This window comes from Monodelphis domestica, chromosome X (assembly GCF_027887165.1).
Source record: "Monodelphis domestica isolate mMonDom1 chromosome X, mMonDom1.pri, whole genome shotgun sequence".
NCBI classification, from domain to species: domain Eukaryota; kingdom Metazoa; phylum Chordata; class Mammalia; order Didelphimorphia; family Didelphidae; genus Monodelphis; species Monodelphis domestica.
Window position 1 is genome coordinate 80,331,484 of NC_077235.1, and position 23,235 is coordinate 80,354,718.

At 39.0% G+C, this 23,235-nt stretch overlaps 1 protein-coding gene across 1 annotated transcript in view; it reads left to right on the forward strand.

The window, feature by feature from the left end:
* The window catches only part of ATG4A (autophagy related 4A cysteine peptidase), a 59,891-nt gene extending 53,576 nt beyond the window's left edge, over positions 1-6,315 (forward strand). The window contains exons 11-13 of the mRNA XM_056808947.1: positions 580-636; positions 4,013-4,124; positions 5,334-6,315. Coding sequence (XP_056664925.1) covers positions 580-636; positions 4,013-4,124; positions 5,334-5,398 — 234 coding nt within the window. The 3' untranslated portion in view covers positions 5,399-6,315. The remainder of the gene's footprint in view (positions 1-579; positions 637-4,012; positions 4,125-5,333) is intronic.
* The last annotated feature ends 16,920 nt before the right edge of the window (positions 6,316-23,235 follow it).

Consider the following 23,235-nt stretch of genomic DNA (forward strand, 5'->3'; position numbering starts at 1 on the left):
CTTGTAAATGGTTGTGTATTTCAGCCCAAGGTCTGACTTCTGTCCAGACACAGGAGATGAATGGGTAGGGCATTAAAAATCCAATTCAAGGAATTCAACCTAATGATTCATCTCAGTTCTGACACTATTTTCTGGTTGAATCTCTTCTCATGAGGCCATATTTGCACCTCTTTAAAATGATGGACCTTAGCACTAGATTTGAAGTTCAGACCAAGATTCAAATTCTGGCTGTATCATTTCCTTACCATATGCCTGGATTTAACCTCTGGGTTTCCATTTCCCCATCTGTAGCCTAAAAGTATTGGAAGTGAGTAAAGTCCTCCTGAGGTTCCTTCCAGCTTGAAACCTATGACCCTACAATCCTGTGGCTAGCCTGCTTTTTCTTCCTTCTCTCTGGATTTCCAGGGCTTAACGTAGGGCCTGGCACATGGGCCATTTATTAGTAAATGCTCCTTGATTATTTGATTGATCAGATGATCTCTGTCAGGACAACTCTGTCATTCTAAGATGAAGAATGAATAGTAACTAACTCTAAATTTTGTGCTTTGTGTTTTTGTTTTTGTTCTTCCTTCCCACAAGGGATTCTTTTTCAAAGAAGAAGAAGATTTTGATAATTGGTGTAGGCTCGTTCAGAAGGTAAATTTGTTTTTGTTTTGTTCAGATATTCAGGATTTAAAAAAAAACTTATACTCAGCTTTCTATAGAAGAATGCTTCCTAGTGGTAAACAAAGACTATTGGCAATAGGAAAAAAAACACCCAATGGGAGTACGCTTTTGTAACAATCCAAAGAGTGGCAGACAGCATGGTATAGTGGGAAAATCATGGTAGTAATAACGAGACCACTACTTACCAGCTATTTGACCATGAACAAATATCTTCTCTTGGACTGCTTCTGTAAACTGGAAGGACCAGTCATGATTTAGGCTCACCCTCTATGGTTCATTAGAGTCAATGGTGCCTCTAATGGTGACTTGGATTCTGGAAGACCTGGGCCCAAATGTTGCTTCTGATTTTGTTGTTGTTGTTCAGTTGTGTCTGACTCTTCATGACCCTTTTTGGGGTTTTCTTGGCAAAGATACTGGTGTGGTTTGCCATTTCTCTAACCTTTTTTTAAAAACCCTTACCTTCTGCTTAGAATATATAACAAGTATTGGTTCCAAGGTAGAAGAGCTATAAAGGCTTAGGCAATGAGAGTTTAGTGACTTGCCCAGGGTCACATAGCTGGGAAGTCTGACAGACCACATTTGAACTGTAACGGTTAAAAAATTTTTAAGACTAGAAAGGCCAGGAAAGAGGAAAATGGGCTTTAAGTTGGCTCGCTAGCTATACTCAGCTGGTTTTTTTTGTGAAGCAAGGGCTCCATTCTCCAGAGTTACCTACTGCTAATCCACAAGGGTCAGTTGATTAGATTTAGCTACCTATCTAGCTCTCAGAGTCACACAGCTGGGAAGTATCTGAGGTCAGATCTGAACCTAGGATCTTCCGTCTCTAAGCCTGGCTCTCAATCCACTGAGCCACCCAGCTGCCCCCTTAAAATTAAAGGGAGGAGGAAAAGAAAAAACCTGCTGACCCAAATTTAACTTAAGGAGAAAAGAGAAGAGAGAAAAAGTGTTTTATACTCACCTGTTCTGGCAGCTGTGTCTTTAAGCCGAGTTAACTGGTAAAAAGGACTGACTGAATGAGGAGGAAGTAGGGTGAAAGGCAAGAAAATTCAGGAAATTTATTGAGGGAACTCAATAAACCTTTGTGGTCGGCCAAACTGTGATATTTAAATCACTTTTAAAGATTGTCATAATATGAATTTATGGCCGCCAAGGAATTTACTTATGAAATTCCTAAAATGAAACACTCAAGTCAGAATGGAGTTTTTGGTGGTTTTAATCACAATGGGAGTAAGAAAGAAGGAGAGGGAGAGAAGGAAAGAGGGGGAAAAGGAAAAAGGTTAACTCAATCTCTGGCAGAGCCAGAGGGAGTTTAGGCCTGGAAGGCCAAGGTAGAAAAGAGAATCAGTCCCTTGACTCATGTGACCGATCTGAAGGAAAGCTGTCTGCGGTTCTCCTCTCTGCTCAAGTTCCTAGCACGCACTGGAGCCTAGCTCTGTCCATAGGAAGTCAGAGAATTCCAGAGGCTGTTCCCTTCCTCACTTCCTGTGCCTCACAAGTGCCAATGGTGGCTCAAGCTTGGCTTAGGACAGCCCAGGTGGGCAGTCAGTTATTCCTGATTTGCCATTGCCTAGCACATGCCCGTGTAGTCTGGGTGTGCACAATTTTGGGTGCCAGACCAAGCAAGATGGAGATTTAAAATTCACAAAACCCAGGACCTCTCATCTCCATGCCTGGCTTTCTATCTGCTGAGCCACCTAGCTGCCCTGTCTAGCCTATTTTACAGATGAAGAAACAGAGGCAAAGTTAAGTGACTTGCCCAGGGTCACACAACTAATAAATGTCTGAGATGGAGTTTGAACTCAGGTCTTCCTGACTTTAGGCCTGGTGCTCTATCCCGCTGTAACATCCCGCTTGTCTCTGATACTAGCTATATAATCCTGGGAAAATCATTTCATCTCCTGGGGCCTCAATTTTCTCATCCATAAAAGGAGGGCAATTGGACTTGATGATTTCTGAGGTCTCTTTTAGCTCTTAAATCTCTGATCCTATGATCTCCAAGTTCTCTCCTAGTGCTAACGTTCTGAGATTCTGAGTCCAATTGTTGTTTAGAAAATGTTTAGGATTGTATATCCAACGGCCCCATGGACTGCAAAACTTCAGTGATAGCAGCAGCGACCTTCATAACTTGAAACTACTTCTTTATGCTCTTCCATATACTTCAGTAGTTAAAAAAGCACCCCACACTCCAGGATTTCTCTATTGAGGTGTGGTAGCCCCATTTCCATTCATCAGGTTAGCCCTTCTTTTAGGCAGCATGTATAGCTAGATCCTCAGTGTACTCCCAGAGCAGAAGCACTGTAGTTCCGATGACAATGGCCAACGCCTCGCTGGTTGGGAGCATGCTGCTATGCCAGCGCATTACCACGAGACCTGCTCGTATAGAACGTTTAAAGCAACAGAACAAGTCCTTGGTCAGTAAATCGTTGAACTAGGAAATAAATAGAAAATAAATTCCTAAATAAGGATTTGAACTCTTTTAGAACCTTTTAGCCCCAAAGAGAGCAGCATGCCGTGCATGGTAATCCATTTTATTTCAAAGATATTTTATTTTCCCAATTCCATGTAATAATAATTTTCAACATACATTTTCCAAAATTAGAAGATCCAAACCCTTTCCTTCCCTCTGTTCCCTCTGGCTGCTCAGAGAGAGTAGGCGATTTGATCTGGGCCATACATGTATTATCATGCAAAACACACTTCCGATTTGGTCATTGTTGTAAGAGAATACTTATGTAAAGCCCAAACCCCAGAAGCCTTAGATCTATACTATCTGTGTGACCCTAGGCAAGTCATTTAACTTCTTCATGCTCTGGATAACTCTTAAGAGCCCAGAGAGGGCACCAACTCAGGTCAGTAGAGGAAATTTCCTCACCTGGCCAGTTCTTGTGCCAATGAAATCACAGTCCTATTTCCCATCCCTGTCCCTATTGTCATCTTAAGAGAAAAAAGAATTTTTCTGGCTTTCACTATGTGGTTTTGAAAGTTTCCTGTAGGGTTCCCAGTTTTTTTTTTCCTGAGGCTGGAGGCGGAGAACACATTTTTAGTTTCATCAGATAAGATGATAGGAAAATGGGATTTGGGGATCAGAAATTGTATTTCTAGCCCCCACTAAATTAGATGGAGCATGAACGTGACATTCGATTTTTCCAGAACGTTCCCATGAGTTGCCTTCCCTTGAGGCTATAGTATATAGAATGGATTAAAACCAGGCTGGTATCTGTAGGCCATTTGCTATCCTTCTTTATCTCCTGGGCTATTTGTTTAAGGGCGTAGTATATCATCTGGGTTGTGGTTATTACAGTTTCATGAGTCTGCTGTATTAAGAAACACCTTTATTTCTGCGTAGGAGATCCTAAAGCCACAGAGTTTACAGATGTTTGAGCTGGTTCAGAAGCATCCAGCCCACTGGCCTCCATTCATACCTCCAACCAAACCAGAAGTGACAACTACAGGTGCAGGTATGCTATTGACAGGAGAATGGGTAGGCTCCCTCATCACGAGAGAGATAGCCACGGCCCTCCCTTTTCTCTATAGAAGGGGAATCCCTCTTCATCCACAATGGTTGGAATGGGATGTTTGCTTTTAGTTGAATGACTAGCTTAACTGAGTATGTACCGTGTGTACCATACGAGTTGTGCCACTTCAAAGACTGAGGTAAAATACATGCTCTCATGAGCTTTATTTTCTAATGAGCTTTCTTCAGTCTTTCTTTGAGCATTTGCGAGGCCCTTTAATATCATGGAAGGCCTCAGTGTCATCATTGGGCAAGGCTGGTTTTCACTGGATGGCCTTTAAAACCAAGTTGAATTATTTAGATTCTGGATAAGGAGAAATTACAGGTGTTTTGCAGTAATGGTACCAGTTGACTCAATTGTCTTCTGAACACCTCATGCAGGATGAGAATAGTAATTACTCAGTAGCTTAGTGAAGCTTCCCCATAAACGACCATTTCCAGGTGAGTGGTGTCCCTTGGCAGAGTTTCTTATGTTTTTCCTGTGGACAAGAGAGGAACGTGGGTTAGGCAATGGAGTATCCCCCGAGATCAGTTTTTGCTTCTGTACCATTGGGCATTTTTCCTACTTACTTACTAAGGTGAAGACACCAAATGAGATAATAGATACAATTTGCATGTAAATGTTAGTTATTGCTATTATTGATAGTATGACTTGCCAGATGTTCAGAAGACCTAGAGCTGGGAGAGGGATGACTAAAATGTTACAGGACGATATTAGGATCTCAAAAAAATGTGGCCAGTTTAGCAAGTCCATATTCTCAAAGAGTTCACCTTTGTCTTTGAGAACAGGAACTCCTCATTTTCCATCTGTACACAATTCTGGACATAATTCTTGTGCTTAATAAAGGTTTTATTTTTCATTTCATTCCATTTCCTATAAAAGGCCCCATAGTTGGGTTCACCAATGAAGTAAAAGTTGCAGAGCAGCTAATCTAGCTTCAATGTTAAGAAAAAATCCTACCAATTAGAACTCTATCTGAAAGGGGAATGGGCTGCTTCAGGAGTAGTAGGTTTCTCCTTACTACAGATATTCCAGTAAAGACTTGATGAGCAGTCGGGCATATTTGTAGAGAGGTTGGACCAGATGGCCTCAGAGGTCTCTGACAACTCAGATTCCATGTTCCAATTTTCCTTTTGTTTCATGTTCTGGTAGAACTCATTGAATCCACCAATAACCTGTCTGAACTGGAAGAAGACTTTGAGATTTTGAGTATGTGAAGTAGTGCCATCCAGCCTGTGTCCACCACCTGGCACCACATTGCAGAGAACCTTTCTAGCCAGAGTGCCTGAATCACCAACAGCACAGAACTCAATTTCAATCTAAACTGAATCAGTTACTCTTTTTGCTATGAGCTCTATCCTTAGAGAGAGAGAAGTTGAGTGAGTGACACAGAGGGAGAGAGGGGGAGAGAGAGAGAGGGAGAGACAGATGGAGAGAAAGAGAGAAAGAGAGAGAGAGAGAGAGAGAGAGAGAGAGAAAGCATGAAAAAGAGGGCAATAATCCTGCTGTCAGATAGTAATCAAGCAGAACCACATGGTGCTTCTCAGTCTGATTTTAGAGACAGTGAACCTACAGTTAATGGTCTGGATGTACAGAGTAAAACTCCAGTCATTTCAGAACCAGTTAGTGGGAGATAGTTCCTCTCTCTCTCTCTCTCTCTCTCTCTCTCTCTCTCTCTCTCTCTCTCTCTCTCTCTCTCTCTCTCTCTCTCTCTCTCTCTGTTTTTCTCTCTCTCCCTTTATAACATGTCTCTTTACATACAGACAATTCTGGTTTTTCCTTTGGGGTTGCATCTTGGGAAGCAATTGCTTATAAAATTAAATTGTCTGGATCAGGAAAAACAGAAGGTCTTGTTAAATTATTTTAATAGGCACTTTGAATAATGATAATTTTGTATGAAAACATTTCTATCAAGGGAATTATGGCAAATGGACACTTCTTACAACCTCCTTCCTGTTTGGGAGAAGCTTGCTTGCTGCTGTGCCACTCTCACTATTTCCCCTCCACATCCCTACTCCACCATCATGGCTGCATATGATACATTTCACCCTGACCTCAAGTTGAATCAGGATCTTTTTGCCTTGCTGATTTTGTTTCTATAAATAAAGAGTCAAAAAGTGGTTTGTGCTTTTAATTGTGCCTCATTTATTTTTTCATTTCACATAGTGCTACAGGGGGATGCCTACATAATTATCCATTGAATCACCTTTCTTTTGGAACCATTTCAGAATGGCAGATCCATTTGAAGAGCATTTCTTTTCAAACCAACATCCATTGATTGCTTTCTTGACCACATATTCATTGTGTGCATATGGATAGACAGGGAGGGAGGGCTGTGTGTGTGTGTGTGTGTGTGTGTAGAAACATGTAGGTCTTGGTTCCCTTAAGCCTCTTCTCTCACTATTTCCATAGCCAGGAGTCTTTGTGTAAGGAGCTCATTTAGTCTAGGTTCTTTCTTTTCTCTTCTGCTAACCTTCCCTGTTCTACCTATCACCCTTTATGAGGAGTAGCAGCGACTTAGCCCCTAGTCACTTATTTCTCTTTTCCTTTCCTGGACCTAGTTAGTTCATGATGGCTTTACTCCAGCAATTTATAGAGAAGGGTTACAATAAGTGTTTAGATGTGATCTTGGAGACTTTGCAACATGAGCATACTTTTTCCTCAAGGAACCTTTGTGAATGGGCAGTTATATTAATTAATAATTAATTTAATTTTTAATTAGCAATTAAATTTCTGGTTCCTTAGATTTCAAATTATTTAAAGTTAAATATAGTTATATGTATTAAATATTATATTTATATTAATATTATAGTTAGCTTTTGAAAAATTGTCTCATGGAGGTTGAATTGCAGTTAAAAAAAAAAAGGAATTTTCTTAGGTTAAATAAGGTTATTGGACCAGGAGTAGAGATCATCCTGGTTCTACTATCAGCTTCCCATGTGGTCTTGAACATATATGTTCCTCATATTTAAAATGAAGGAGTTGAATTCTGATCCTTGAGGTCCCTTGTACCACAAAGAACAACTCTTTCATGGACTTAACAGAGATGAAGGAATAATGAAGAAGTGTTCTCAAAGCAGTCCATTTGTTGGGGGCAGATCTTTAGCCCTTTAATTCTGATATTCTTTTGTCAGTGTAGTAGTAGTAGTAGTAGTCTCTCAGTAACTGAGGATGACGATTGTCTTTGTGTGCTTTCATCTGTGATGTAGATGAGTGTGCATAAAAACACTTGTGCGTGAATGAGATTTAAGTGGAAAAGTCAATGCACAGAGACAGTCCCACTCTCTCGGCGTTGGTACTACCCCTATAATATTGAACTAATCTGATATTAGCTTACTTTTTCTTATTTTCATTTTTAATTTTTTAATATTGAGTGAGAGCCAAGAGCTTGCATTGAATGAATGAGTTAGGGGAAAACATTTACCAAAGGAAGAAATTATGTGCAAAGGATTAAATGTACACCTTTAAAAATTTTTGCTGTGAAATGTACTCCTACAAAATAGAAGCGTAAAAGGGCCTTTTTCTAAAATGGTAAAGTATATATAAAAATTAATGCTAGCATTATTTGGAGTGGAGAAACACTAGAAGCTTTTCTAACAAATATAGAATTAAAGCAAGGATACCTCTCCCTCACTCCACTGTTTTTTGGGATAATTCCTGAAATGTTAGTGATAGCAGATAGATGAAAAAGAACTTAAAGTATAACTATAGGAAAAAAGGAGACAAAATTATATCTTTTTGCTATAAAACATGGTAATTTACTTAGAAAACTCCAGAGAATCAGCAAAAAAAAAACCCAATCAGCTAATTGAAATAACAGTTTCAGTAAAGAAGTAGGATGACATATATACAAGACAGACACTCATTTCCCTTATGAGCATTGTACATAAAGACTTTCCTAGATTTTTACTACAACACAAAAGCTGGAATAGAGACTAGGCTGCCTCTGCATATGTGTGGCTTTTATAGAGAACACAGAGACTTAGTTTTAGTAGCACACTCCCTCAAGAGGAATTGCCCTTTACACTAGAGCAAAATGGTAATTGGAGGAAATGGTGAAAATTAATATAGTATACTCTAAAACCCTCCATAGACCCTCTACACAGAAGAAAGTCTGGTGACTTTCCTTCTACAACCTATGTTTCAGTTTCATCTGCCTACATTATGGTGGAGTGACCCATTTGACCAGAAGTCAGGAGAACGAGGTTCTAGTCTTTGCCATGCTACTAATTTGGGCAAGTCCCTTATCCCTTTTTGGTTTCTTTCTCCATTTGTAAAATGATAGGGGTCATCTTGGAAGATTTCTAAGACTCTTTACAGTTCTAAAAGTTCTGTGATTTTGATGATATGATCTTTTCTCAGACTAATAAAATTCAGAGCCCATGAGATCGCACAAATTCATTGAATGACTGTCACATAAATAGTTCCTCAACAAATGCATATCTCAAAAGACTTTTTATGTGCTAGAGTAAAAAACAAAATAATGCATTAACTATCCTGTCAAGTAAAAAACAAAGTAATCTGTTAACTATCCAATAAAGTAAAAAACAAAATAATTCATTAAATAGCCAATATGGCAAAAAAACCCAAATATTAAATATTCCACAACATTTTAAAATTCATTAAATATCTACTAAGGTAAAAAACAAAATAATGCATTAAATATCCAATGAGGTAAAAAACAAAATAATCTATTAAATATCCAATCAAGTAAAAAAAGGAACAACCCTTTAAATATCGAATGAGGTAAAAAAACAAAATAATCCAGTAAGTAAAAAATAAAATAAGCCAATTAAATATTCAATCAATTAAAAGCAAAATAACCCATCAAACATCCAATAAAATAAAAAACAAAATTAGTCATTAATAAAATTTAAAATTAGCCCTCTAGAAGCTTACATTCTTTTGGGGGAAAACAATATGCATAAAACAAAAAATATATACAGAGCCAATGTAAAGGGGAAATCCCATCTGCTGGACAGATCAAGAAAGACCTTATGTCAAAGGCAGCACATGATCTGAATACTGAAGGAAATTAAAGGTTCTAAGAGTTGAAGGTGAGAAGGGAGTACATTAAAGTCATAGGGAATAGAATCTGTGCAAAGGCATGGAGATTAAAGGCCCAAATATATTGAGGATCAGCAATTAGATTATTTTGGCATTACTCCTTGTACCCTGGCTTGTATTCACAATGTCACTTCGCTGCCATTAAGCACACTAATGATAGTATATTCCAAGCATCTCAACATCCAGTTCCATGAAGTGAAAATTGAAATATATATCTTTTCATATTTGTATTATACCTAGTTCTTATATTACACTGGGCAGCCTCTACATATATTGTTAGATGTCAAGACAATACTATTATCCAAGCTGACCGACAGACGAGGACTCCTCAAAATGAAGACATTTTCTTGTTAGACAAGAGCTCTTGCAGAGAGGTTTTCTCTGAGTCATAACACAAATATTCAAATCCAGTAAATCCCAGGAGGGCTAAAACTGGACTGTAGCTCCCAATGGATTCAGATTTCCCCTATGCTGAATGGCTTGCTCTACAAATGAACCAAAGGGCTCAGGGGTTTATTCTTCAGGCAACTGAGATTTGTGAGGAGTGGTTATAAGAAGTAAGGAACAGGGCATGGGAATCATTATTGCTTTCAGAGTTTCAGCAATAGGACCTTCTGCACTGCTGCTGCTGTTCCTCTGCTGTCAGCCAGAAGTTGTGTTTGTTAACAAATTTATGACAGCTCTCCAGTTACCAACCCCAGGAGATCCGAGGTGCAAGGGTTGGAGGTTGGCCCTAAAGAGATGAAGATGAAGTTCAGAAGCTAATAACAGAATATTGCCAAGCAGAGACATGGGACCACCAAGGGACAGATCCAGAAGACAGCAAGAGGTATGGAGCAATGGAGATGTGATGGATACCCAATTGTATATAAGAGATTCCACATCCAAGTGGAAGTAAACATAAAAGAAAACTATCCCCAGAAAACATCTGTGGTCCTGAAGTGTCAGAAGTATGAGTTATCCCTCCACACATGTGCCCTGGCTAAATATGTTCCTTGTATGTGTGGCCCTCATGTGTGATCCCTATATATTCCCATTTGATGATATGGGCATTTGTGAGAGTGTGCCCCAAGTTTGTAGATTAAACGTATTGCTATGTTTCTTCAAATTCTAGTTCGTTGACTACCTTTGTTTTAAATTATTTTCTCTGGCTCCTCCTTCCTGTCTGACCCCTCCTCAATCTCCTTTGCTGGATCTTCTTCCAGATTATTGCTGCTAACCCTAGATAACCCTGTCCTGGGTCCTTTTCTCTTCTCCCTATTTTTTTCTGTATATTTTCAGCTCTTTTGAGTTCATTTATTATTGATGCAAGTGATTCTCATATCTATGTATCCAGCCCTAACCTCCCTCTTGATCTCTGGTCTTGCATTTCCAATTACCCATTAGACATCTCAAACTGAATGTCTTATAAATATCTTAAACTCAGTCTACCCCAAACTGAATCTATTATCTTTCCCCAAAAGCCTTTTCCACTTTCTAACTGTCTAACTTTCTATTGGCTAGGATACCACCATTCTCCTAGTCCTCCAACTCACATACTAATGTCACTACCCACATATAATCATCAATTGCCAAGACAATCATACCCTGAGAAAGGCCTCTATCAGTTCTCATCTGGACTATTGCACTATCTTCTAGTTAGTGTCCTAGCCTCAAGTCTTTCCTCGCTACAATACATAATCCACTCAATTGTCAAAGTGATCTTCTTAAAGCATTAGTCTGTCCAAGTCTCCCCCATTCCCACTTCAATGAACTTCAGGGCTCCCTATCACTTAAGGATCAAATAAAAAATCCTCTATTTTATGTTCAGAGCCCTTCATTACTTGGCCCTTTCCTTTCTCTCTAGGCTTCTTATATCTTACTCTCCTCTCCCCAACTCCTCTATCACTATCTTTGATCCAGTATCATCGGCCAACTTACTGATCTTCAAACACAACATTCTGTCTCCCATTTCCAGCCATTTTCACTGGTTTATCCCCATGTCTGGATCTCTCTCCTAATCTGTCTCCTGGTTTCCCTGGCTTCATTCAGGTCCCATCTAAAGCCCATATTTTTAAAGAAGCCTTTCCTAGTCCTCCTTGATCTTTGTGCCTTCCCTCTGAAACTATCTCCAATTTAGCTTGAATACATCTTGCTCTTACACAGTTGTTTGCATGTTGTCACCCTTGTCAGACTTTGAGCTCTTTGAGAGTACAGGCTGTTCTTTGCTTTTCTTTGTATTCCCCAAAATGTTTCTTCCCAAACACTCCCCCTCTCCCTACAAAATGTGGAAGGTATTGATTCTACCCAGCCATGTGAAAGAAAGCAAGAGAACAGAGGGATGAAATAGGTTGAAAATGTACTTGTGAAGATGGTTGATTCAGGAAGAGTACTAGGAAATTGCCTGGAGCCAGTGCTATCATCTCAGAAGTTACACAGGAAGGGATTTAGGTCATCACTACCAGATCCCCCAACATGAGGAGTCAAGAGGCAATGCTTCAGGCCAACCAATCATCAAGCATTTATTATGTGCCAGGCACTTTGCAAAGCCCTGGAAATAGAAATACTAAGGTGAAGCAGTCTCTGTCCTTTAGGAAAATCAATTCTAATATTTAAGCATGTATATAATATATACAAAATGAATCTAAGGCAAGGTGGAGAAGGAATGCATTAGGGATTGAGAGGATAAGGGAAGACTTCATGAAGAAGATAGTATTTGAAGGAGACTAGGGGTTCCAAGAGGCAGAGACAAGCAATGGCGAATTATAGACAGGAAATATCCAGTGCAAAGGCATGAAGATGGGAGATGTGTAAGCAGCAGCAAGTAAGTCAGTCTGACTGAACCAGAGTGTAGAGGGGAATGATGGGTAACAAAACAGGAAGGGAAGGAAGGACCCAGGTTGTGAAGATATAAGGGCCAAAGAGAAAAGCTTATATCTGATCACTGAGACAATATGGAGCCATTGAATTTGTTGGGGGAGGGATGTTAGGATATTATCAGATCTGCTCTTTAGGAAAACAGCTTTGGTGGCTTTGTGGAAGATATATTTAAGTGAGGAAAAGTTTGAGGGAGGTAGGGAAACCAATTAGGAGGTTATTGTCATAGTCCAGGAGAAGTGTGATGAGAGCCTAGATGAGAATGGTGGTGATGTGAGTGGAGAATAGGAGATGCATATGAAAGATTTTGTGGATATAGAAAAGACAAGATTTGGCAACCAGATATGTGGGATGACTGAGAAGCCAAGGATAACACCAAGATCATGAACCTGTGTGATGGGAAGGATGATAGTACTTGGTATAATTGAGAAGTTAATAGTGGGGTGGGGTATGAGATGAGAGAGATAATGAATTTGGTTTTAGACAAATTGAGTTTGAGATGCCTACATGATATCCAGTTAGAAAGATCCAATAGGTGATAAGAGCCCGGAGCTCTGGGGAGATACTAAGACTGGGATTTACAGATTTGGGAGTCATCTTTATAGAAACTGTGATTGAGTTAATAAAGTCACAAAAAGAGAGCAAGCAGGTAAAGATAAAAGAGAAGAGAGCTTAGGACAGCACTTTGGAGTAAGTCTACAGTTAGTGCATATGACTTAAAGATTGAATTAATAAAGAAAATTGAGAATGAACAGTTATACAGGTAGAAAGAGTGAAAAGAGACCATTTGATTTGTCTGTTAAGAGATCAATGGGGAGATAGAGAAAAGATAGTGAATTGGCAGGAAGAAGTATATCAAGTTGTTAAGGGTAAAATTAGGGTTGTTGACTGAATTTATTATTTTAGTGGTCGCCAGGGATTTAAATTCAATCCCAATAAAATACTCAAGTCAATTTGGGATTTTTATGGTGGTTTAATTACAATAGAAGGAAGAAATTAAGAAGAAGGAGAAGAGGGTAAGGGTAGGAGATTTCTCTGGCCTGGAGTAAGTCAAAGGGAGTTCAGAGGCCTCAGCCAAGGGGCCTTCTCAGAAGATTAAATCTAGCTCAGCTTCCAGCCATGAGGCCTCCTCCAAGATGAGGGGGCCTCCTAGGAGGATAGTGCTTTTCAGGAGGTCAAGGAAAGGAGGAATCAGCCTTACCACTCACTAAGGTCACTCAAGGAAGATGCCTCCCCTAAACCACGCTATAGAGCCAAACACCGAAAGCATGCCAAAATGCTGCCCAGAGCTCCCAATGCCTCTGAGAGAGAGCTCACAGGAAGTGGCGTGAATTATATAGGCAGTTCTTTATATCACTTCCTGTGTCTCACATGTACCAATGGTAGCCTAAGCTTGGCTTAGGACAGCCCAGGGGGTCAGTCAGTTGTTTCTGGTTTGTCACTTGCTAGCACATTTTGGTCATAGGCCATCCTCCCCTACAGTTAATCCTTAAGTGGGGGGTGTATACATTCCTGGTTGCTAGAATTCTAAAGACTAAAGCAAGGTGAAGTAAATCTAAAATTCACAGAGTTCTTCCCTAAAACTCATCCAAAACAGATCTAGAAATTACATCAGACCAAATTCTCCTGGGAAAATACATGAAAAAACTCAGACTCACTTTTCCCATCCAAGCAGGGAAACAAAGTCAGTGGATACTAGAGCCTGGCCCTAGTAAATCCTATGAATGACTGTGTCCAATGACCATACCAGGGTACTGTAACCTCATGTAGGGTGTTGGAAGCAAGAGCCAACTGGCAAATTTGTCACACAAAGTCCTGGGTTTTAGATTTAGGGAAGGTTAAGGAAAGAATCTGTACCCAGGAGCCACATTCTGAGATGAAGAGTTGTCACAAGTTCCATCCTGTGTACCAAATACGGAGGAAGCAAGTAGAAGCAGTGTGGCTCAGACAGGAGTGGAGAGGAGCCTCAGTGCTAGCTGCTAGCCCAATTTGAAGCCTAAAGATGAATAACTAGAATAAGAATCCCTGACCAAAGGGTTCAATCTGAAACATTAGAGCTTGCCAGCTGGCTAATAGGAAATATATGGCAATAAGCTGATGTTTCTTAGACCCAAATCCAGATCAGAATCTTGCAGATCTCAGACAAGTGAAACAGCGATCTAACTTTTCCCTGGATCAGACCACTTTGGGAGCACTGAACACCAGCAGGTCCCCAGCCTGAGCTCTTCCAATGGCCTGGAATGATGCAACACTCAGCACTCCAATAAAGCAGCAACAGGATCAGTCCAGACTTTCCCTCTAGAAGTCTGAAGGGCCTGGAAGAAAATAGGCTGGAAAAAATGAACAAAAAATTCAATAATCCCACCATAAAAAAGCAATTATGGTGATAGTAGTTATATTTAAGGCACAAAGTCAGAAAAAAGAAATAACTCCCAAACATCTATAAGCAAAACCTTGAAGGAAAACACAATTTGGCTACAAACTCAATTAGAATTACTCAAAAAGATGATGCAGTAATCTTTAAGAAGAGTTTGAAATGCTTTTGATTTAATTTTTTAATGCCTTATATAAAAGAAATGAGAGCGTTGGAAGAAAGAATTGGAAAGAAAATGAACCATTTGGCACAAGAGGTGCAAAATGTTCCCCAAGGGACAAAAAAATCTCTGAAAATTAGAAATGGACCAAGTAAATGCTTATGACTTTGTGAGACAACAAGAAATATTAAAAACAAAGTCAAAAGACTTTTAAAAGGAAGAAAATGTAAGGCATCTTGTATAAAAACAACTGAGCTGGGAAACAAATCTAAGAGAGAAAACTTAAGAATCTTTAGAGTACCTGAAAACCATGGTCAAAACAAGAGCCTCTACACCTTATTTCTAGAAAATTTAAATAAAACTGCCCAGATTATTTAGAACCAGAGGGCAGAGCAGAAAAAGAATCCTCTAGTCACCCTGCTATAAGAAACATCAAAATCAAAACTATAACCAAAATTGCAGGTCAATAAAAAAACACTGGAGCAACCAGAAAGAACAAATGCAAGTACTGAGGAACCATACTCAGAATCACACACAGTTTATTAGCTACCATTCTGAAGGAGTGGAGAGCCTGGAACATGATATTCCAGAAGCATAGGATGCAGTCTTACAACCAAGAATAACTAGCCCAGCAAAGTGGTGTATAATTCTAAGCATTCCTGATGAAAATAGGACTACACAGACACTTTAAAATTAAAACACTGGAATTAAGAGAAGCATGAAAAGATGAGCAAATGAACAATGATAGAAGACTAAACAAGGTTACCCTGTTTACATTTTTACATAGGGAAATTATACATGTGTCCCCTCTGAAATCTATCATTGTCAGGGGTCATAGAGTGAGTTTAATTAGACAGACAGGTCTGGAGTTTGTTCTGTTATATGTTGAGGTACATAAAAGAAAAATGTAATGTTAGAGGAAGAGAAATATATTGGGAGAACAAAGGGAGAGAAAGGCTAGAAAAAATTATTTCACGTAATCAAAATTCACCAGTTGAATTCTATATAAACAAAGTGGAAGGGATGGGAGAGTGGTTAACACTTGAACTTCATTTTCATCTAAAATGGTCCAAAGAGTCTTCCCCCCTGCAGAGTTGGCTAAAGAGATATATTTCACTCAACAGGAAAATAGAAGGGATAGATAGGGGAGAAGGGAGGGATTAATTCTAAGCAAAACAAATTAAAGATGTACAAAAATATTTTTAGCTCTTTTTGAGGCGGCAAAGGGAATCTGAATCATCTTTTGATGAATGACTGAAGAAGTTATGGCACATAAGTGCAATAGAATATTATTGTGATGTAAGAAATAAGGAAGTTCAGAGAAACCTGGAAAGAACATATATGAACAGAGCAAAGTGAGTAGAACCAGGAGAAAATTTATAGTGATAACTATATAACAATTGTAAAGATAAACAACTTTGAACTAGAGACCCTAATCATTATAATCACCAAACCCAATTCCAGAGGACCAGTGATAAAACCACTATCTACTTCATGATTGATAGGTGAAGAATTCAGGGTGCAGAATGAGACATTTTTCTTTTAGAGATGGCCATGTGGAAATTTGTTTTGTTCTACTATATATTTGTAATAGGGGGTTTTCTTTTCTTTCTTTATCAATTGAAAGGTGAATGGGAGGAAGAGAAGGTAGATTTTTGTGATTGAAAAAATAAAATTTAATTTAAAAAAGAAAATTTTGGTAACTTTAGAAACTGTTGTTTCTTGAGTCCAGAAATCAGAGTTAAGGTCTTAAACAGAGTAGAGAGAAGTAGAGACACTGATTGTAGACAGGATTTTTAAGGAGTTGGGTTAAAGAAAGTAGGCGAGCTATAGAGTGACTGGGAATAGTGAGGTCTAGTGTGGGTGTTTTTTCAGGATAAGGAAAACTTGGACATGTGTGTATGGAGATGGTAAGGGATCAGTAGGTAGGGGGACATTAATTACTAGAAAGATAAGAAAATATGGAAGGAGATGTGATTACGAATACTTGTGGAGACAATAGACTTGGTGAGAAGAAAGGCTACTTTTTCATCAGATTATAATAAAGGAAGAAATGTGGGTTTGTGAGATGAGAAGGGGAAAAGAAAGAGTTCTCAATGATTAGCCTCTATGGGGGGGGGGGGGGCTGGATAAAATAAGAGGTGAAAATTTCAGCCATGAGGGTAAGGGAGGAATGCTGTTGAAGGCTTAAGGAAAGACAGTAAGGTTTGAAACAGTTGTTGTGGATTTGAAATTTTTTATTTAATTAATTGATTTAGAATATTTTTCCATGGTTACAAGAATCATGTTCTTTCCCTCCCCTCCTCCCACCCCCCTCCTGTAGCCAAGGAGCAGTTCCACTGGGTAGTTGTTGTGGAGAATGGAATGGAGGAGTGAAAGTACTTCCTTGATGGAGTGCAGACCTAGTTAAGATTAGATAACATAAATTTGTAGTGGATCCAATTAGCACAATTGCAAGAATTCTTCCAGGTCTATTCAATAGTCCGTGAGTAGTAGTAGAGGTGGGAAGTGGTAGGACTTACCCAGGATTGGGATTTGGAAAAGTATGAGTTCCCGAAGGACAAGGGAGAAAGGGATTTGGCAGTGGAAGATAATAGTGTGCATTTGAAGTGGTCCACTAAGGGGTTGAGATTGGGAAAGGGAGAGAGGATAACCAGAACAGGGATGAGAGCTTTGTAAAATACTGGGGGATGGAGAGATCATTAGAACCCTAGTAAAACAGAAAGGGACCAGAGAATGGATTACATGGAATACAAGTAGAAGGCTAAACCACCAAAGATATCAAAAGACAAACCAAAGCGAATAGTTTCACTATTTTGTGAACCAACAGTGCCAGATGGAAGTCAGAATTTTTGTATGCCCCCCAAATCAAAGAACAATAATAATTAACTCCAGTATGATTCAAAATAAATAAAATTCATGAAAGTAGAAATTAGGAGTGAATTTTGGTCAGAAATGAGAGCTTTTGATGCATAAAATAATATTGATGGTGTACAGGTGATGGTGACAGTGAAATTGGTGTTGAGATTTGAACACAGGTCCTGTTACTCATCCATATTGGGCTACCTCCCTGATTATGATGCTGCTGGTGTTGATGGTGATGTTAGGCTAGCAGTGCTGGTAATATTAGTGATGATATAAAGTGAAGATGGTACTGATATTAGATGATATTGTGACAGTGATGATGGTACCCATTTGAACATTTTGACAATGCTAGTGTTGGCGATGTGATGTGACTGACAGTGCTTATTCTGCTGATTGTTGTATATAACAATAATGATAGTGTTGATGGCACTGATGAGATGATGGCAATCGAGTGAAAGTGGTGGATGTGTGGCACTCATGGTGGTGCTGATATGAAAGTCATTGTGGGGATGGTGAAGTACTGAGAGTGGGGAATGTGAGAGTGCCAGTGGTGGAATCTATTGTAGAATTGTAACAGAACCGGTAGTTCTGATACGGTAGTGTGGATAATGGTGATAAATGGTGACGGTGGGATTGAAGCAATAGTTCTTCTATTTCTTAAACTAGGACAAAGACAATTGAATTTAGTGACAAAGACATTGGTCGAAGCAATAGTACCGATGTTCGTATTATGGTAGTGATGGTAATGGGACAGTAAGGGGCGGGGACTTGACAGTGATAATGGGAAAGATGTTCATAGTGTAACATTGATAGTATTGGGACCATGACGATGAAGGTGCTTCAGTGATAGTGATGCTATTGCAGATTTGATAATGACAGCAGCTGTGTTAAAGTATGACTGTTGGAGATCTGATAATAAGGGTCTAGACATTTATGGTCATAACCCTGTGGCTGTGAGGGTGGCAGTGTGCCAGGGATGGCAGTGGGTCTTTGGCATTTGAATGTGATTGTGATGATGGTACTGATGGAACAATGATTGTGGTGGGGAATGTGAAAGTCATGGTGATGACCACAATGTCAAGAATTACTAATATGACAATCATGGTCATACTGATGCTAGCATTATGGCAATATTGTTGGCCCTGTGACAGTGATGATGGTAGTGATGAATGAGAGAATTAATCAATGAAAAAGCATTTATTTGGTCAATATGTGCCAGGCCTTAGATTGGGGATAATTATCATAGTAATAATTATAAGCAGCATTTATGGAGTGCTTAAAAGGTTTGTAAAGTGACTTCCAAATATTATCTCATTTTATTCTAACAACCCTGGGAAGTAGGTGCTATTATTATTCCCATTTACATATGAAGAAACTGAGGCAGACAGAAGTTGTGATGCTTTACCTAGGGTCACATAGCTAGTAAGTGTTGGATAATGAATTTGAACTCAGATCTTCCTGTTCTTTATCCACTTGCTATTCAGCTGACTAAGTCTTTCCCTCAAGGAGCTTATATTCTAATAGGAAGGGACACTACTTATAGAAAAGCAGGAAACAGTAAGTGGTATTGTGGTTTAGAAAATTATATGCACAATGAGTGCAGCAATAGGGAATTAGACTGTCACATCCTTTTCAGGAGTAATAATGGCAATGTTTATTTAATCAGTTCTAGGAAAAGTGGCAGAAGAAGTGCTGGAGGCATGGAAGGCCAGAAGGCTGGTGAGAACATGCCTGGGAAGTAGGGAGTGAAGTGAATTACATCCCAAGTGTGCCTGAAGTAGTGGTCCAGCTGATGTAAAAGTGATGATGGAGATGATGTGGCGATGTTGGTGGAGTACTGATGCAGAGTTGTACAAATGCTAATGGTGGTGACAGGAGTTATGATGCTCGGAAATGAATGAATAACTGAAGAATCCCTTGTTAAGCACTTATGTGAGAGAGACAAAAACAAATACAAAAGCAAAGAAAGTTCCTGGCCTCCACAGACTTACATTCTACTACATGGAGGCAGTGCATATAGGGGAGCGATGTATTGGTTTGGAAAGTTATAGGGATGACGAATGTAGCAATAGGGAGTAGATTTCCAAATGGTAGTGTTGACTTGCTCACGATCCCCGAACTGAATAAGGTACGGGAAGGGAACTAATGGCCAGGAAGGAAAGGGAGCTGTCAAGAAGATGCTTAGGGAGTAGGAAGGAGTGAAGGACGACTGGGGCCACCCTGAAATAGAGGGATAACAGTGCTAGTAGTGCTAATATGGCGGCAATAGGTCCATGAAAATGATTATGGTGGGGATATACCAGTAATTGTGGTGTTATTGCTTTGCTGGTGGTTTTATTATGAAAGTGATGGTGGTTGGGACATGACATTGATTTTCTTAGGAATGTGGCAGTGTCAATGTGTTTGTGTGCATATATATATGTGTGTGTGTGTGTGTGTGTGTGTGTGTATGTGTGCTAGTAATGGTGATAGAGATCAGCACACTTGGTACAATGCCTGGCACATAGTAGGCTTTTAATAAATTCTTTTTTTAACCCCTTACCTTTTGTCTTGGAGTCAATACTGTGTATTGGCTCCAAGGCAGAAGAGTGGTAAGGGCTAGGCAATGGGGGTCAAGTGACTTGCCCAGGGTCACACAGCTGGGAAGTGTCTGAGGTCAGATTTGAACCTAGGACCTCCTGTCTCTAGGCCTGGCTCTCAATCCACTGAGCTACCCAGCTGCCCCCTGCTTTTAATAAATTCTTGATGATGATGGGATGTGATAGTGACAAGGGTGGTTAGAAACAGTGCATAGCAATGGAGGCCATGTGATAACTCAATGCTTAAAGGACTTGGTGATATGATATGATACAGCAGATGTTAAGGGTCTATTCTTATTGCCCATACACTTTGGTTTTTTTAAAATAAACATTATTTTTATTTGGTCAATTTCAAACATTATTCATTGGATACAAAAATCATTTTCTCCCCCCCCCATAGCCAACGCGCAATTCCACTGGGTATTACATATGTCCTTGATCAGAACCTATTTCCATGTTGATGTTTGCAATAGGATGATCATTCAGAATCCACATCCCCAGTCATATCCCCTCAGCCCGTGTAGTCAAGCAGTTGCCTTTCCTTGGTGATTTTATTCCCACAGTTCTTTCTCTAGATGTGGATGGTGTTTTTTCTCCTAGATCCCTGCAGATTGTTCAGGATCACTGCATTGCCACTAATGGAGAAGTCCATTCCATTTGATTGTACCACAATGTATCAGTCTCTGTGTACAATGTTCTCCTGGTTCTGCTCCTTTCACTCTGCATCACTTCCGCCCATACACTTTGACAGCAGCAGAAGAATGGATTGCTTCATCAGTTAAAAGAAAAGAGTTTCTAGCTGACACTTTCTTCCTTCATTCTACCAAGTAGCATCTTGTAACTCAAACACTTTCACTGAGATGTGAAAAAGGGCTGACTCTTCTCCATCTCATATAACTAGGAAATTCAACTAGTTGAACTTTTGTCTAGGCCCAAAATGCCCTTTCTGTATGTGTGTGTGTGTGTGTGTGTTTTCCTCAATCTTACTAACTATCCCAAGATGGATGTGCCCAAGCTCAGAGGTAACCTTGTGAATTCTAAAGGTCTGGAGGTTTGGGGTCCAGTGAGTGTAACTGACTGGCAGCTTAGGAAGTTTTCTTCATCAGAGAAAATGGCTGACAATGAGAGGGCTACCTCAAACTGGATCATTTTACCAGAGGACATGTACTAGGAGTTCTTTGGATTGTGCAGAGGCAAGGTAAGATATAAAATGCCTAATCACTAATTCCATAAGCTGGCTTATGTACCGATTATTTATTATACTATTTATATTTATTGTATGATACATTTATAGATCTTTATAATTTATAATTTTCCCCAATTATATATAAAAACATTTTTAATACTTGTTTTGGTTTTTTTAACCCCTCACCTTATATCTTGGAATCAATACTATGTATTGGTTCCAAGGCAGAAGAGTGGTAAGGGCTAGGCAATGGGGGTCAAGTGACTTGCCCAGGGTCACACAGCTTGGAAGTATCTGAGGCCAGATTTGAACTTAGGACCTCCCATCTCTAGGCCTCTTTCTCAATCCACTGAGCCTCCCAGCTGCCCCCTTAATATCTGTTTTTTAAAAGTTTTGAGTCTTACACTCTCCCTCCCTCTCTTTGTGCCCCACCACTAAGATAGTAAGTAATCTTTTTAAAATATTTTATTTCCCCCCTCTTACATGTAGAAACAATTTTTAGCATTCATTTTTTAAAAGTTTTGAATTCCAAATTCTCTCCTTTCTTCTGATCTTCTTTCCTTCTTCCCTCCTTGAGATGGTAATTTATCTGATATAAATATATTTTACACGTATGATCATGTAAAACATGTTTCTATATTAGTCATTTGTAGAAGAGATTTCAAATGAAAAAAAGAAATAAAATGAATATAGTATCTTTCAGTCTGCATTCAGACTCCTTTCTCAGAGGCAGAGGGGATTTTTCATCATGAGTTTCTGGAATTGTCTTGGATCACTGCATTGATGAGAATAACTAGGCCATTCACAGTTGTTCATCAAAAAACATTGCTGTCGCACATTGTGTACAAAGTACTTCTGATTCTTCTCACTTCATTTGGTATCAGTTCACTTAAGTCTTCCTAGAGTTTTCTGAAATCAGCCTGCTTGTCATGTCATATAACACAATAGTATTCCATAATTATCATATACCCCAATTGATGGACATTTCCTCAGTTTCCAATTCTTTGCTACCACAAAAAGAGCTGCAATAAATATTTTGTACAAATGGGCCCTTTCCCCTTTTTTATGTCTTTGGAATATACATTTAGTAGTGGTATTGCTCAGTCAAAGGATATGAATAGTTTTCTAGCCCTTTGGGCATAGTTCCAAATTGTTCTCCAGAATGGTCAGGTCAGATCACAACTCCATTAGTGTCCTGCTTTTCCCACATTCTCTCCAACATTTATCATTTTCCTTTTCTGTCATATTAGCCAGCATGACATGTGTGAGGTGGTACCTCACAGTTGTTTTTTTAATTTTTTTAATCAAGAGTGACTTAGAGTATTTTTTCACATTATTATATAGATGGCCTTGATTTCTTCATCAATTGGGAAGTGACTCTTATTTTTACAAATTTGGCTTAGTTCCCTATATATTTGGGAGATGAAACCTTAATCTGAGAGCTTTGTTGCAAACATTTCTTCCCATTTTCCTATTTTTCTTCTAATTTTGGCTGCACTCATTTTATTTGTGCAAAAACTTTCAAAATTTTATGTAATCAAAATTATTCATTTTGGCTTCTGTGAGTCTCTCCATTTATTTTTTGGTCATGAACTCTTCCCTTATCTCTAGATCTGATAGGTAATTTTTTTCATACTCCACTACTTTGCTTATGTCACACTTCATGCTTAAATTGTGTACTCAATTTATCTTGGCATATAATGTGATATTTTCAGCTTTGCCTAGTTTCTGCCAGACTTCTTTCCAGTTTTCCCAGTAGTTTTTCTCAGATAGTGAGTTCTTATCCTAAGAGTGGGGATCTTTGGGTTTTTCAAACACCTTGCTTATTTACTTCTGTTTATTACATACTTGATATGTTTCATTGATTAGCCACCATTCCTTATCCAGTACCAAACTGAATTTTGTTAGTTTAATTGGTATGATACTGAAGAATTAAATTAATTTAGGTATCAGTGTCATTTTTTTTT